This window comes from Ursus maritimus, unplaced genomic scaffold (assembly GCF_017311325.1).
Source record: "Ursus maritimus isolate PB19 unplaced genomic scaffold, ASM1731132v1 scaffold_13, whole genome shotgun sequence".
In the NCBI taxonomy this organism is placed as follows: domain Eukaryota; kingdom Metazoa; phylum Chordata; class Mammalia; order Carnivora; family Ursidae; genus Ursus; species Ursus maritimus.
The window spans coordinates 49,779,624-49,794,874 of record NW_024423675.1 but is presented as its reverse complement, the minus strand read 5'-3'; the positions used below and the strand labels follow the sequence as shown (position 1 = coordinate 49,794,874).

The window sequence follows — 15,251 nt, the reverse complement described above, 5'->3', positions numbered from 1 at the left end:
GAATGCCTCCTTTGTGCTTGGCCCTGCAGAAACGCCAAGTTCAGGCCACCCTCCTCATTCACAAGAGAGGGTTCTGATAGTATTCCAATAAACACAAAATAGTACAAATGAACAGTCTTGAATTTGGAATGTAGATAAGCTGTGGGTCACATTTAACCTTAAAAAATTGAAAAGGCAACATGATATGAGTCCAGATGACAGATGCTACAGGTGACCAGCCTTGGTGACGTCCTCCTCCAACCCTTTCCCCCCCCAGTACTTCTGTGCACTCTCCTGACACCAGCTTTAACCCCACCATTGTGACAAGAAGAACCAGTATTGATACCAGCAGCTGGGACATGGAAGCTACTGGATTTAAAAAGTGTCAGAGGATACAAACAAACTGTCATCACAGCGCATGAGGAGAAGCCAGGGTCTGTAGGAGGGCAGCAGCTGCCAAGACTGATGGGGACTTGTGACAGTACGACCACATAAAGCCAACCTGATGGGTTCCGTCACCCCTGGAGAAATCAGCCCAAAGGCTTCGGGGACAGCTAGTGCTCATTTCCCGCCACCGGCAGCCACGTAGGAATCCCAGCTCACTGTGGGCAGGACTTCTGGTTTTTCAAAAGAACCTGGAAATCTGAATGTATCTGTGTCAACTCCTGATATTTGTAGTTTCCTGAAAGCATTGTGCAGATAAACAAATTGTGTCCACGGGCATACCAGATCGTCGGGCGACTGGTTAGCAATCTCTGCACAGGGCATAACCACAGGTGAGATGTACGCGTAGTCAACAGTGAGTCCGCTGAGGGATTGATAAACTCTGTGGAAAGGACACACGCGCACAAACACACGCAGACACCGCACCATCCAAAGACTAGAAAACATGATTGAATACACGACACCAGCAGTCAGAGCAAAACACAAAGAAGTAGGTCATTTCAGATTCTTTTTTTTCCACTCACTCACTCCTCACCTCATGTTTCTAGCTCCAAACACACATTCCAAAGGTAACCACCTCTCCTTGTCATCATGGCTCCCGCTCCAGTTCATGCCTCCAGGACTAGGCTAATTGATCCCTTTGCTTCTGCATAAGAGCCAGAATAGCTCTAATTATAGGCAAAGGGCTCCCATTATAGGCAAAGGCAATCCAAACTCCAAGAAAAAGATCCTCTGCGATCACGTCCCCACCCTGTCTCTAATCTGACACTGTCTGATTCTCCTCCTTCTTCAATACTCCCAAGTCACAGTTATTTCCATTATAGAGGCCAAGTTTTTCAGCAATAGTAGTAGCGGTAATAGGAAAAAAAAAATCTGTAGAAGATTGAATAAGAAAGTAAAATTTAGCAAGCGTAGTTTGGAGTTCTTAGAAGGGCAAAGTGCCAAGTCTTTATAGCAACAATCAACCAACCACAGACAGAATTAGGACTTGGATTTTCCATTTGCAAGACTGATCAGTGCCTTCTCTCTGCAGTTGCTTAGGCTGACACTGACCACTCGTGGCTGACAAATGCAGGCCTTGCTTCAAGGCCCTCAGAACCTAGACATAAACAAAACCAGTACCAACACAGCATGGTGAGCACATTAAGAAGGACTCATGAGCGAGCGTGGTTCTGCCAAATTTGTACCAAGTAACAGACACAGTACACAGACAGCATCTGTCCTATGATTTACCTAATCTCATTATAAATAATCAAGTTACAACTGGGTTTAATAAGGAGATGAGTGAAAACATAAGTTTTTAAATGCTTTCACAACTAACATATCTGATATGTTATCTTACAAACAAATAATAAATGTGAACCCTTTGACACTGTTCAGCTATTCCGTTATTTATTGATGCTCTATTTTCAAAACAGGATTTGAGGCAGCCAATGCAATTCAGTTACTATCTCCACTGTGTACTGTGTGTGCACGCACACACACACGTATCATATACACGGATATATACGGCATATACATATGTACACATATACTATACAGCATGTATACCATAATGTATTTGCATTCTTCTCAGATTCATCTAAGATTAATCTGAGGTCTCCAGCTGCTGATAACGTACTGTAAGCTTTAGCATCTCTCTCTTATTTTTTTTTTTGTTTTTTGGTTTTGATCAGTTTTGGCGAGGGGTCGGTTATTTTAAAACTTCAAAGAGAACTAAGCAATATAACTTAATATTTCTTTTAACATTTTTAAAGCCAGAGTCTTTCATTTATGAATCCCAAATCTCAGCACTGATGCAAACGTAGCATCCTTTGGCTCTTGTAATTCTTCATTTTCTTAAAAGTCAGTAAGTGCATCAGTGAGCACTATGAACAAGGCCATTCTGGTTAATTATGTTTACACAGAAATATTTTTTTTAAGTTTTTTATAACAAAAATGTTACACTTTTGGTAGTGGAATTAAAAGTAGTAGAAGAATACTTTCTTTGGATTTCTTCTAATTTTTTGTGATGTGTATTGCATAAAATAAATAATAGATTAAAACAAAGAATAGTATGTCTAGTGAAGATTAAGCAAACTGATAAAATTAGGTTCATCACAACTATAAACTTATAGCTTCACTAATGAAATGAAGAACCATGATGGTCAATATCAACTTTATGATTCCACCCCACAAGGAAAGGATGAAAGCAACACTGCTTTTGACTGAGAAAAGTAAGAGCAAAATGAGTGCAATGAAATGCCTAAGGAGGTCTTTATATTTTTTTTTATTATGTTCAGTTAGCCACTGCATAGCGCATCATTAGTTTTTGATGTAGTGTGCCAGGAGGTCTTTAAACACCTTGCAAAGGAAAGCCAGCAAGATTGCTACAAAGAATCAGTGAGCATATGGCTCTCGGCCATTTATTTTAAGAATCCAAGGTGGTCAGCACAAGTTCTTAAGAACTGAAAAAGATTCCTTTTAGTAGCTTGCTTGATGGGGCGCCTGGGTAGCGCAGTCGTTAAAGCGTCAAGCGTCTGCCTTCGGCTCAGGGCGTGATCCCGGCATACCGGGATCGAGTCCGACATCGGGCTCCTCCGCTATGAGCCTGCTTCTTCCTCTCCCACTCCCCCTGCTGTGTTCCCTCTCTCGCTGGCTGTCTCTCTGTCACATAAATAAATAAAATCTTTAAAAAAAAAAAAAAAAAGAAGAAGAAGCTTGCTTGAAAGGAGGGAAGGAGGGAAGAAAAGGAAGGAGAGTGAGGGACTGGAGAAACATGGCTCAGGTAATCTCACTAGCGACACATTCACTACAGAGCAATGATTTATGCAGTGTTCACACAGGAATCAAATCAAGGATTCCTTAAAAAACTACAAAATACTATGAAGCACAAACTAAACCAAATAATACCTTTCTGAGAATCAAAAGTCATACAGCATGTAAGAGAAGTCTTACCTTGATTTTCGGGTAAGCAAAGTAACTGAGATAGCGCTGACAAACTGGGATGATAAGGAACCACACGTGGGGCTCACACAGCTGGCAGCCAGAGGCAGAGCCGACTGCATACTCCATGGACAAACAACCAGGTGAGGTCTGCAGGCTGAATAAACCCACTCCAAATGCATACCAGGCAAGATCTATAACAATACACAACTGGCAAAGCAGTGGAGATGTTTGGAGAGTGCAGTTCCTCAAACCACAGGCTACCATGGGACCAGGGCAAGGCATTAGTTATGGCATTGATAATGATAACATAGAGGTAAATAAAATGACACTTCCTTTGTTTAATAAAGGAGAGGCAGCTGCCCTGCCCTTTCTTTCCCCTCAGGGTGTCTCCTTAAAAACACAATAGCACCAACTTCTGGGTCAGGAATTAGATAAACTCCTATCTCCAGCTTTCTAATGCAAGATAACAAAGACCTCAGAGTAACTCAGGAGTCTCGCAGGAGGTACACAAGAGACCCAGACAAGGTGCCTCCATTTATCTCTCCAGGAGATAAGTGTTCATCATTCTTGCTTTGACTTTACTGCATATTTGTGTGAAGTTCTGTCCAGACCTTCCAGTTTTTCATCAACTGCTTACATTCACCAAATCTGATAGTAACAATAATGAATTGTGTTTGCTCTGTATTCTATATCAAATAGAGGTCTTTCTATTGGCAGGATTTTTTTTTTTTTTAATTTCCCCAACAGAGGACAAAAACAAAATTAACAGTATCAACTCTCCCCATCCCCCAACCCAATCTGGCTCCACTCGTGGTTGGCAGGCGGCTACCTATAGCGATGGGAGCTAAAGGCTTCCTAAGGTTAGGTACAGCTGAAAACGGATCCAGGGTCTCCTAGCTCTGTTTAACAGAAAGAGCTTCTTTCCCCCAAAACCCTCCCCCACCTCTTCAACAATTCTCTCCTTACCGCTCACTGGCCCATACCGGCTTAGGCCTACCCCCACCCCTGCACCAACCAGAGCCCATCTCTGAAGGTGGGGATGGTGGGGTCACTCAGGCTGAATGGAAAAGCACAAGGTCGGTGGCTTGGCTCATCCCTTTCCAGGTAAAGGGTGAAAGGTCATTTACTCTCAGCAGATCAACCTCAAAACTGAGCATCCGTTAAAAAGAATCAACAAATACTATAAATGTGCTTAACAATTACAAATACTAATGGGCTCAGTCAAAATCATTTATTAAATAATACGTACAAGACACAAACACAGCATAATAAATTTATTTTATTTTTTTACCTTAACCACAGTAGCCAGGTGAAAGTGATTTTGCAAGTATACTGTTTGGAACCAAAACAAAAGAAATCAAATTGAATGAAAACAAACAATAACAACAAAACCAAACTTACATAATGTAGCCAAAACATAGCTTGGAACTGTTTAGGAATATGGAGTGCACTTTATTGTTTGCTTTTGAGAGGTAATGGTGAGTAAACATAAATTGAAACTTCTGAACCAACTGAACAGTTATGGCGCCTAAAACAATGAGTTAAGCTGCCATGCTCCATGCACAGTGGCCACAGTGCGTAACTCACGGGGTTCAAATCTCTACTGTGGGTGCTCCTGACCGTCACACAGGAAGCCCGTACTGTCTCCCTCACAAGACGGAAAGGAAGACTGAACACCTGCGGGCTGCTCTTCTTGCCCCATCTTCTACAAAGCTCCCTACACATCTTTTCCCACTCTCATTTTTGTGACCATCAACTTCCAACATAAAAAGAGGAGAAAACAATGGGACACTCAAAGCAATGTCCCACTGTCTCCAAAAGGAACACATTTGAATAGCTCTCCACATTGAAATCTATTTAAAAAAAAAAAAATGCTTCACAGACTTTCCTTTTATGCTCCATCAATTTAAATTTCAAGTTTGGAATTCAGTGACTTATATGAAAACTTGGCTCATCTTTGTCTTCCAAAAGGGAAAGGCAGAAATCTGCCCAAACTAAAGTTCAGCATTTTTAAGTCTGCACATTCTCTAACCTCTATTTGTTAAACCTCTTTTGAGAATGGCCTCACCAAACTGATAAAAGAACTTCTGCAATGTGCATGTCTCAGCTCTGCCAGATGAGCAGCTCTGAAAGTCAGCCAAGGAAAACGCAGGCTGGCAGTCCAAAGGAAGTTCCCAACAGTGAAGCAACGAGGCCGTCACTGCCTCCCTTGGGAGACCAGTCCACTAACAAACCAGACGCTCTTAAAAATGAGAGGGAACACGTTTTACCCACCAGACAATGGAATAAGTGGGTTTAATGAGCCAATGCTTTTTTTTTTTTTTTTTCCGTTTCTGTTTTAAAATATATGTATAGCAGAGACCAGGGGTACCACAAGTTAGGGTTACCTGAGAGGGTCCTAATTTAGCATTCCTAAGTAATTATAATCTCCTATCATGTTTCATAACAATGCCTCAATATTTCTTAGCAGTATAAGGCAAGTAATGACGATCAAGTGTGTTTTATAGCTAAAGGAATAAAAACCAAGTGACCTGAAAAAATTGGCTAATAATTTCCCTGAGGTCATAAATAAATGAGGAGCACATCCACGAATAAGTGTTAAATTTCCTAACTCTTAGCTCCTTTAGATAATCATTTTCTTCTGAGCTCTTCATAACTTTTTAAAATCCATCAACCATAAGCTCCTCTACACTGGGTGACTGACTTCTCAGGATTCCCAAACTCCAAAGCATACCTCTGTAACATATCAACAAGGATTTGCAGCAAAAAGAATGTATATTTATAGTGAATGATGCCTTAGCTATCATACTTCTTCATATAGTGAAAAATCAAAAGACGGTTTTAGATCCGTATTATTCAATATTCTCAAGCTCTTCACCAAATCCCTTACCAAGGAATGAATTGAGCCGATTTTAACTTTTAAATCTCATTTTTCATCACCCAAATTTAATAGAAGGATTCTATTTGAAGAATCCTATGCAGCCAGTGTGAAAATCTTGTGTATTAAATCCAAATGGTAATTTAACACCCTTTCCAGTGCAATTCCAAAAAAACCAGGTAAATAGGGAAACTGCGTGGCTGGATCTGTTTGCCAATTTTTGTGAGTAAATGCAGCAAAATGTATTCATATTCATGAAATAACACTGTTTATGCCATTTTGTACTCAATTCTATACTCACTCCTCCTCTTTCCAATATAACCACTTCCAACTGGTTTATGGATATAAAGTATTAGGTATTTAAATATGTTTCTGTCACTGCCATTCACTAATCTATCAAGCCTATAAATGCTCACTGGGGGCCTCCCCAATGCCAGAAGTGGTGCCAGTGAACAAAATAAACAATCCTTGCACCCAAGGAGCATCCTACTGATTAGGGAAGAAGAGACAAATATTTTCAGCTGCAACTGTCTAAAGTATAATTCTGATCAATGCATCAATGGATAACGCTTTATGAGGATAGCGCATATCCACCCTCATCTGGGAATTCAGAAAAGGTATCCTTGGGGAAATGACATTTCAGCTCAGGCAAGAAATAGGAGAAGGAGTTGGCCAGGAAAAGATGGAAGAAGGAGAAAGGGTAGAAGCCATGAGAAGGCTCATCGTGATAACTAGAGCATCAAGAGGGAACCAGAGTAAAGCAAAATGCAGTCAGGAGTAGACTGGAGTGGGCAACAATTCAGGACCTTAAAAGCCAAGTAAAAACAGTGGGCGGCCACTGATAGATTTAACTGAAGAGAAAAGGGCATTGAAACGTACACTTTAAGATCACTCCTGCTACTCTGTAGAAAGTAGAAGGAAGGGAATAGACAGGCAAAGCATTGCATGGCAGAAACAGCTGGCAGATTATTACAGCTGTCCATGTGTTCAGGGATAATTTTCAAAAAAAACAGTAAAATCATGAGTCTCATACACACGTAATATCAACATGTGTCAAAGACTTTAACTCATTGACAAGAGAACCAGTAAGGTGTTATGACTGGTTCAAAGGAGAACTCAAAAGACCACATGTTTATATACAATAAAGGAAAGCAGAAATAAATTTACAACAGATGCAAAAATGGTTCTATCCAAGGATAATAATCAATTGCATTCCACCTACTTTGCATTTTTATGGATAAGAATCATTTGCATTATTATCTGTTTTCTACAACTCTTGAGAGTTGTAGAGTAGCTCACAGATAAGGGAAGGCCAATAACCCAGATGTCTGAGCTGACAGGACTCTCACTAATCTTTTTGCCTACCTTAAAGTCTTCACATTTTTTCCTAACTCAGATGATAGTGACTTGGCAAAAGGATGTGTCAGAAAAGAGAGAGATAAATAGACATTTTGAATATATATAAGTAGTGGAATCAATAAGATTTGATATATGATTACAATGGGCCGGGCAGGGGACCACAAAGAAAAAGTCCAGGGATGGAATTCTAAATAAATTCCTAAACCGTGGAAGATGCCATCAGTTATCTATTTGCATTTTTCAGCACAAGGGCCCGACAGCTCTGGGGAGGGACCCACACTGCACGGAAGCAGCAGACTCAATAATTCTATTTTAAGCTACCACAATATACCAAAGGACCTGGATAAAAAATAAAGGAAATCAAATTCATCCTCTTCAACAGGAATTTTTTTTTCTTGTGCTAGCTTCTGGATTACCTAGTGACACCATGCCCCAAAACTACCTTTTCCCAGCAGAGTGGAATTAAGCTGTATGGGGAATCTATGGAAATCTCCCAGCATAGAGAAATGTGTTATTCTCTTTCCTGACGGGCAGTGTGGAAGCAATCTGATTTAAGGATTTAAGACAGCCAGAGGAAAGAAAACATGTGGATGAAGTTCAATGTCACTGCCATGAACCCTCCATCTCTTTCTATCCAAATATTCATAATGTCTTTGATAAGTTTGTTCTAGAACTATCAAATTTTCCTTCTACTTTGATTTCTTACTCAAAGTCATCTGAAAGGAAATGTTTCCAGGGTCAGCTCTACTTTTGATACTTTTTCTCCAAACAAAATAAGCCTTTAGCTTCTCTGTCAGTTTATATAACTGGAACTGTTAAAATGTTAAAAATGTTAAAAATGATATTACCTGGTCTTTTCACTGTCTTGGCAATAATTACAAGCTTCCTGGGGCAAATAATTTACATGGGACCTAAAACCCTCACTTAATATTGCAGAATAATATATACATTATAAATGTACAAGTTTAAATATCAAGTTCATTAAGTAAACTATCCTGGTAGTACTGGACTTTGTGTTATTTGAGGTCTTTTTAAAGATGTTAATAATCAGCAATAAATACTGAGCTATTTCTTTTTTTTTCTTTAAGATTTATTTATTTATTAGAGAAAGAGAGAGAGTGAGAGTGAGCATGGGGGAGGGCAGAGGACGAGGGAGAGACTGAATCCCAAGCAGACTCCCCAAGGAGCATGGAGCCCAACGTGGGGCTCAGTCTCACGACCCTGAGATCATGCCCTGAGCCGAAACTAAGAGTCAGACGCTTAACTGACTGAGCCACCCAGGCGCCCCGATACTGAGCTATTTCTTGAGAGAATTCAGGTGCATGACCCAAATGATCAATGACAATGAAGACCATCCAATGGAAAAGAAGTCAAGGGACAGTAGCTTCAGTGAGGATATTTTTAAAGCTCAGCAAGGGGGTACCTGGGCCACACTGGGTATGAGTGACAGGCTGGTGGCAGCCTTGCATCCATGAGCAACAGCTCTGGGCCTGGAGATGAAGCAGGTCTACTGGGTAATGCTCCAGCTCAACCATCTAGCAAATCCTGTCACGGTACCAGCCAGCCTGAGCCAGATTCATGGCAATACTGATAAAGTTCGACATTTTCCAATTATTCTTTCTCAGTTGTCACCTCTCTTCTTCTACTCTCCACCTTTCCATGCCCCATTGCACTAGTTCTCTCCATTCTCATAAACAGGGGTAAAAGTCATTCACCCAGTTTCAAATGTCCCCCAAACGTAGGTCTACCAAGACTACGATGCTTCCAAATGATCTTTAAAATCAGTTCTACGGTAATTCTTCCCCAATGACCACGCGGAGCTGCTAAAAAGTAGGTCTGCTTAACTTGCTCTCCCTAGAAATCACTGGATCATCCTCAATAGCAACCAGGATGGCTAATCTCACACATCTGAGCACCCATAAAACCACTGGGATAAAACCTCTCATATCCAGACTCTCTCAGTTGCTGGAACTCTGTTGCCCAGAATATGGTCACACGCAGATGGATACTTCAAAAGTTTCGGATACTGTCAAATCCCAAGCACCCAGATGTTACCTGTGCCTCTAAAATAAAACAAATTAAAATTTCCCCCAAAATACCTATGTCTGCTCTGGAATAAATCCTACACATAAAACCACCAATTACGCAAGTACTTCTATATTCTTGACCCTTCTGTCAAAGTTCGTTTCCACATTCCTTACATTCTCAGAGGCAAGATAAAACATCCCTCAACAAAAACGTGCAAAACCTAAAAAAACACTGCAATCAAATAATCATCTGTAAACACTGGGATGTGAAGCAATTTTTAAACCGTGCCGCTGCACAAAGTAATCCTAAAACATTCTCACGTTGCCTCAAAGAAATACCAGTGTTTATTTTCTTGACCTTTGCAACCTTCTCAAATAGAAAATTTTGAAAACAAATAACTCGTAATTAAAGTAGCTTTCATACTATTGAAAAGACTATGATGATGTGTCTCCAAGAAACCTTTATTTCTCCTCCTTCTAGTGCGGAGTCCTGCAAATTTCCCTCCCACTTCAAATTTAAAGGACCAAATTCCAGTGTCAATGCCGAATGGATAATTCCATAAGAACGAGGTTGAGAATAGCACTGCCAATTCCTTTGTCGGTTTGCCCTGCCCCTAAAAAGAGTATCACTCAAAACACTGATTTTGTTCCAAGCGGTTAGAAATGCTAAGAAAGAGTAGATCCTCAGGGAAAGAAGTGAGAAAGTGCACAAAAAAAGAACCACAGTGCAGATCAACAGTATTAGCCACACCCGCAGGTAGGAAAAACCCTAACCGTTTCTGCAGGAGGTAAAACGGCTGCCGGGGTAACAAGCTGATTTTAACCAGGCAAAGTGAAATCATCATCTGTCTAGCTAAGGGAACACAAAATTTGCCTAGTGATATATTCATTTCCTAAATGTACCCAGGATTCACAGAGTCAAAAGTAGCAAACTGTTGGCCTGTATCTGGAGAATGCCAGGTAAAAATAAAAAGCTGTTTATCCCATGAAGGTGTTTACACCATGAACTGTTTGTACCAGGACTTCCGTTTAAATATATTTGAAAAGAGAATTTTTAAAAAGTATAAATGTCTCTGCATACTCAGGAGATTCCCATGTTATGGGAACATTCATTGCACCTCCCAACAAACTCTGTCAATCTGAAAGAGGCATCTGAATCACCATGAAGTGTTTGAAAGTCTCTGTTACCTTTGAAAATCGTGCGTTAATCCATTTGGTAAAGGTTTTCTTCTGCACATCATTGTGTTCATCTGTAGGAGGGAAAAGGAGAGAAGGGAAATGTATGAACGTGTGTACCTTTGGGAAGGGTTCTAAATACAATCATCCCCATCCAGCAGAGTTTAAAGTAGCAGTCTGCAAGTAGCTCCTCGGGCACAGAGATCCACAGCTAAGAACGGAAGGCGGAGGGAGTCAGCTCGCACAGGAAGGTCAGGCACCTTCCCCAGGGAGCTGGCCCCCCATCGCCAACCAACCATTACGGCCATGCCTGTGGGATAGAATCAGCACCTCACTTTCACACTATTGCACATAATACTTTCTTCTGCATTTTGTTTAATTAAATTTCAGCCTGATAAAGATGTTAGCATGTCCAAAACAAAAATCGAAGTTATCCACAAAAACCTAAGAAACTCATGATCTTCCTCCTTTTTTGTACCAGTCTTACGCCCTCCAAAACAAAAACTAGCATAAGGGTATTCCACAACCTGTTTTCTTGTAGGAAGACTGCCAGGACAAGGTTTTAATGATCTTGATATATCAGTATTTTACAAGTGGAGAAATCAGCGTCTTTTTTTTTAAATGATCAACTTTGGTTTTGATTACAAATTCGTGTTCTAAGCCACAGCCAATAAAAGTTGACTTTAAAAACTACAGCATCTTGAACTTCTTGAAGATGGGCAGAATGATTTAGTTAAGCACAAGGAAACCATGTGATACATCAAAAAGAACAAAGGGCTTTAGAATAAAATAGACCGCACCCCAATCCACTTAGTGTGTGACCTCGGGTAAATCATTACTATGCCTCTTCGCCTCGGGTTCTCATCTGTAAAAGAGAGATAAATAACACCCAGCCTGCAAGGGCATTCTGAGGATTAGTGAATATGAGCGGAAACCACTTGGCAAAGAGCTGGCATTGAGCTCTTTGTTATTGTTATTGCTATAATTATTACTACAGTATACATGTAAACATGGCAGATAAGTACCCATTGTACCCTCTCTGTTACTTCTAATGATATCCTCTTCAACTGCTCCCCAGTTCTCTATTACACCCAGCAAGAGTCACTGTTGGCTTAACACCTACAAAACAGCACATTAACAATCCCTAACTGGTTCTGAAAGCGGCCTCCGGAGGATTTGGAACCCTGCAGAATGCTGCGGTTCTGTCTGTGTGTATGAATACACTGCCTGCCCGGGTACCATCCACACTGCCAGGCTGCCTCCCCCCTCGTAACAGCAAAACAAGAACAGAGAGGCCCCCCGTGCGCTCTGCTCCCTGTCCATCTACCTCAAAGGACTGCCCTCCACAGAGACCTCCTCACGCATCTCTCACAGCAGAATTAGAAGCTCACCCACCCCTTCACCAAGTTTGTGGTATCTTCGGTCCTTACTCCCTTCTGGAAGGAGAGTTTGTGATTAAAAGGTCATTCCTGAAATAAACAGGATAGCTGCAGCTCCAGAAAAGAGTGCACTTTTACACAACCATAAAGGTAATTGGAGACTGACTCAGAGACACAAAGGGGGCAAGCATGAAAAACAAAACTGTTGTCTAAGAACCTTCTTGATGTTAATTGCACTGAGAGGTAGCCTGCCTTCCAGAAAGGACAATGCAGTCAGCATCAGACCTGATTTCAGGCTTTTTGCCATCGATCAATGCCACATATAAGCCATTTATTAACCAAGAGGACTTGCTTACACACTCTGAATCCCCCCCCCCTTGCAGTCACACCTAAGAGGGACAGAGCGGAGATTATACACACACTAGAAGTCAGCCACATACATCGACCTGCGGAGAGCACTATACCAGCCCCACCAATATAAATATAATATTAAATATCAGCGTTCGGAGTCTTAGAAAAACTAATTATTTGTCCCATTCACCTCAGAAAGTATTTATTTTTGTATATTTTACCATACACATTATTCCATAATGCTATGAACAAAAATACATGTAAAGGTCATAAATATTAAATTTTATTATGTTTATATATGTTCATTTCATAACATTCATACAACTTTTATCCCCATAAAAATGGGGAACATTCTTAAGGATTAATATTAATAAATTTTGTGTTTTTCTTATCCTCTTTTCTGAGCATTTCACCTTCTTATTTTCAAAAACATTAAAATATTTAATACTTCATAGGTTCCTCTCCAGATGTAGACTGGACAAAGAAATGAGTATGTGCACTGTAAATGGTAAGCAAGTCTTTTCAACTTATCACATAAAGAAGGAAATCAAATTCTAAAAACAGATTCCTGCCATTCAGAGATGTTTATAAAAATTAATAAGTTAATGTTTCTATAATAATCTTTGATCTTTGGGTCAAATCAAAGTTTGAATATGAGTCTAAGTAACCAATATGAAATAAAGTATGAGGTTGTAGCGATAAATTGTCTGGCATCCAAACCTTTCAAAAATACTCCCAAATTTATAAAAACGCCTCTGTATTCATTTTCCTGGTACAGTTAAAAAAGGGGGAGAAAAGAGTTTATACTCCAAAAAGGTGTTAGTTCACATTTCCCTTTTCTATCACACACAAACACACACACACACACATACACACACACACACACCCCTCTTATTTTCTACCAGAGAGGAATTCAGTAAAAGAACTGGAATTAGACTGCAGCCTTTCAATTATGAGATTAAAATGTAACAAATTTGGAACACTTACTAGTAGAAAACTGCCCTCTGCACCACAATTAAGGTAACAACGCTGGCCCAGGTCCTGTTTCTGGGAGATGAAAACATGCTCGCAAAGTGGTTGCAAGACAACTAAAAAATCTCAGTCATGCACTTCTGATCAATCATTTTGCTCTTCCTAGAAATTTATACAGAACTTCAAAAGTCTCAAAGTCATTCAGCTCTCCATTATCAAGCCCATCTGCCATTTAATTTCTCCAAAATAAAAATGTGCAGACAACACCATCTTAAATATAACTGGATTATTTTATATAAATAAGTTAGTATAATTTACACTCTAAATGTATTCATTCTAGTTTCCAAACAAGCATTTTCTTTAGATTTGGATTTTAGAAAAACCCTTTAGCTTCTGAAAGCCTTTCGGGGCTTAGCAAATCTTATTCATTAATGACCTTCCTCCATTAGGGGGACAAACACGGGACTGAATTAGGAGAAGAAAAATGTGTTAAATCCCTTAAGGCTGATTTTCCAAATTCTTCCTCTAAATATTTTGCTTCTCTTAAAATGCTTCTGACATGCTCACACAGATCCAAGGGCCTCTGCTGCTGTCTCGCCTGGAATTTTATTTCTGTGATGGGTGAGAGAAGTGAAGCAAGAAAGATCAACAAAACTGCCTGATAAATCTTCCAGGAAACTGGCTTGCAATTTTTTTCACTTCACCAGCTCAAATGCATATCAAAAATTCTTTCAGCAGAACGTAGCCACAAATCTCAATTTAAATCTTAAACTGGAAATGTGGCACAGACATTAGACTTGTTTCCCTTATGGAGACACCCAAGTCCTAGGAACATGTATACCACCATTAAAACCAGACTAGTATTAGAGAGAAAGCATTATCCGTCGGTCCATCTTCCAAAGCAATTGAAGAGTGTCCAGTTTGCTGGCAATAACCTGAGTTCCATCGAATGCAGCTATTCAGAGGAGAAGTCCCTACACTTTAAGCCAAAAAAGAAATGCCTTGTTGGATGATTTAAAACTTGGATTGGCTTTATTAAAGCCTCTCATGAAATGCAACTCACCCTAGAAAGCCAGTTTCTCATTAGCAAAAGAGATTATTTCGGAAGCAATGAAAGCATTTCAGATCATACTCCCACTTCTTCTTTTTCTGGCTACTGTATTTAATCAAGCCCAAAGAAACCTACCACAAAGACTTAGTGAGATCATTCTCCTCTCTTGGTGTCTCCTACCCACTTAGTTGGCCTCTGAACACCACCAATTCATTTATTGAAACAACATGAATTAAAATGGCACATAGAAATATGTAAATATTATGTAATAATCTGCCAAATGTTACAACCAAGTAGTCAAAGACACAGAGACAAGAGGAGACAGACTGCTCTCAATTAGAGTGTGTAAACTCCAAGTTTGTTTCAAAATCTGACATCCTCAGAGGGCCTGGAAAAAAAAAAACAAACTTAAAAATGTGCTTTTCAAAATTGTCAAAACTACCTAAGTATATGTGGAGTTTAGATAATTAACATTTCAAAAGTTATCTTCGTATGTTTATCGCATTTATACTTTGAAGCTATTAAAGCCAAAAACTGCATTTGAAACAGACTTTCAGACTTCACTCTATAAAAAGCAAAACACAAGTCGATGGTCTCTTTGGGAGATGTGAAGGTGGGTGAAGTGACGAGAGGAAAACAACTTTACTTTTCAAATGAGAAGCCTGAGATCCAGGGACAAAAGCTGAATGAATTGTTCAGTGTCACCC

At 39.9% G+C, this 15,251-nt stretch overlaps 1 protein-coding gene across 1 annotated transcript in view; it reads right to left on the bottom strand.

The window, feature by feature from the left end:
- The window catches only part of UTRN (utrophin), a 485,166-nt gene that overhangs the window by 373,129 nt on the left and 96,786 nt on the right, over nt 1-15,251 (bottom strand). Inside the window, exon 3 of the mRNA XM_040627923.1 lies at nt 10,804-10,865. Coding sequence (XP_040483857.1) covers nt 10,804-10,865 — 62 coding nt within the window. The remainder of the gene's footprint in view (nt 1-10,803; nt 10,866-15,251) is intronic.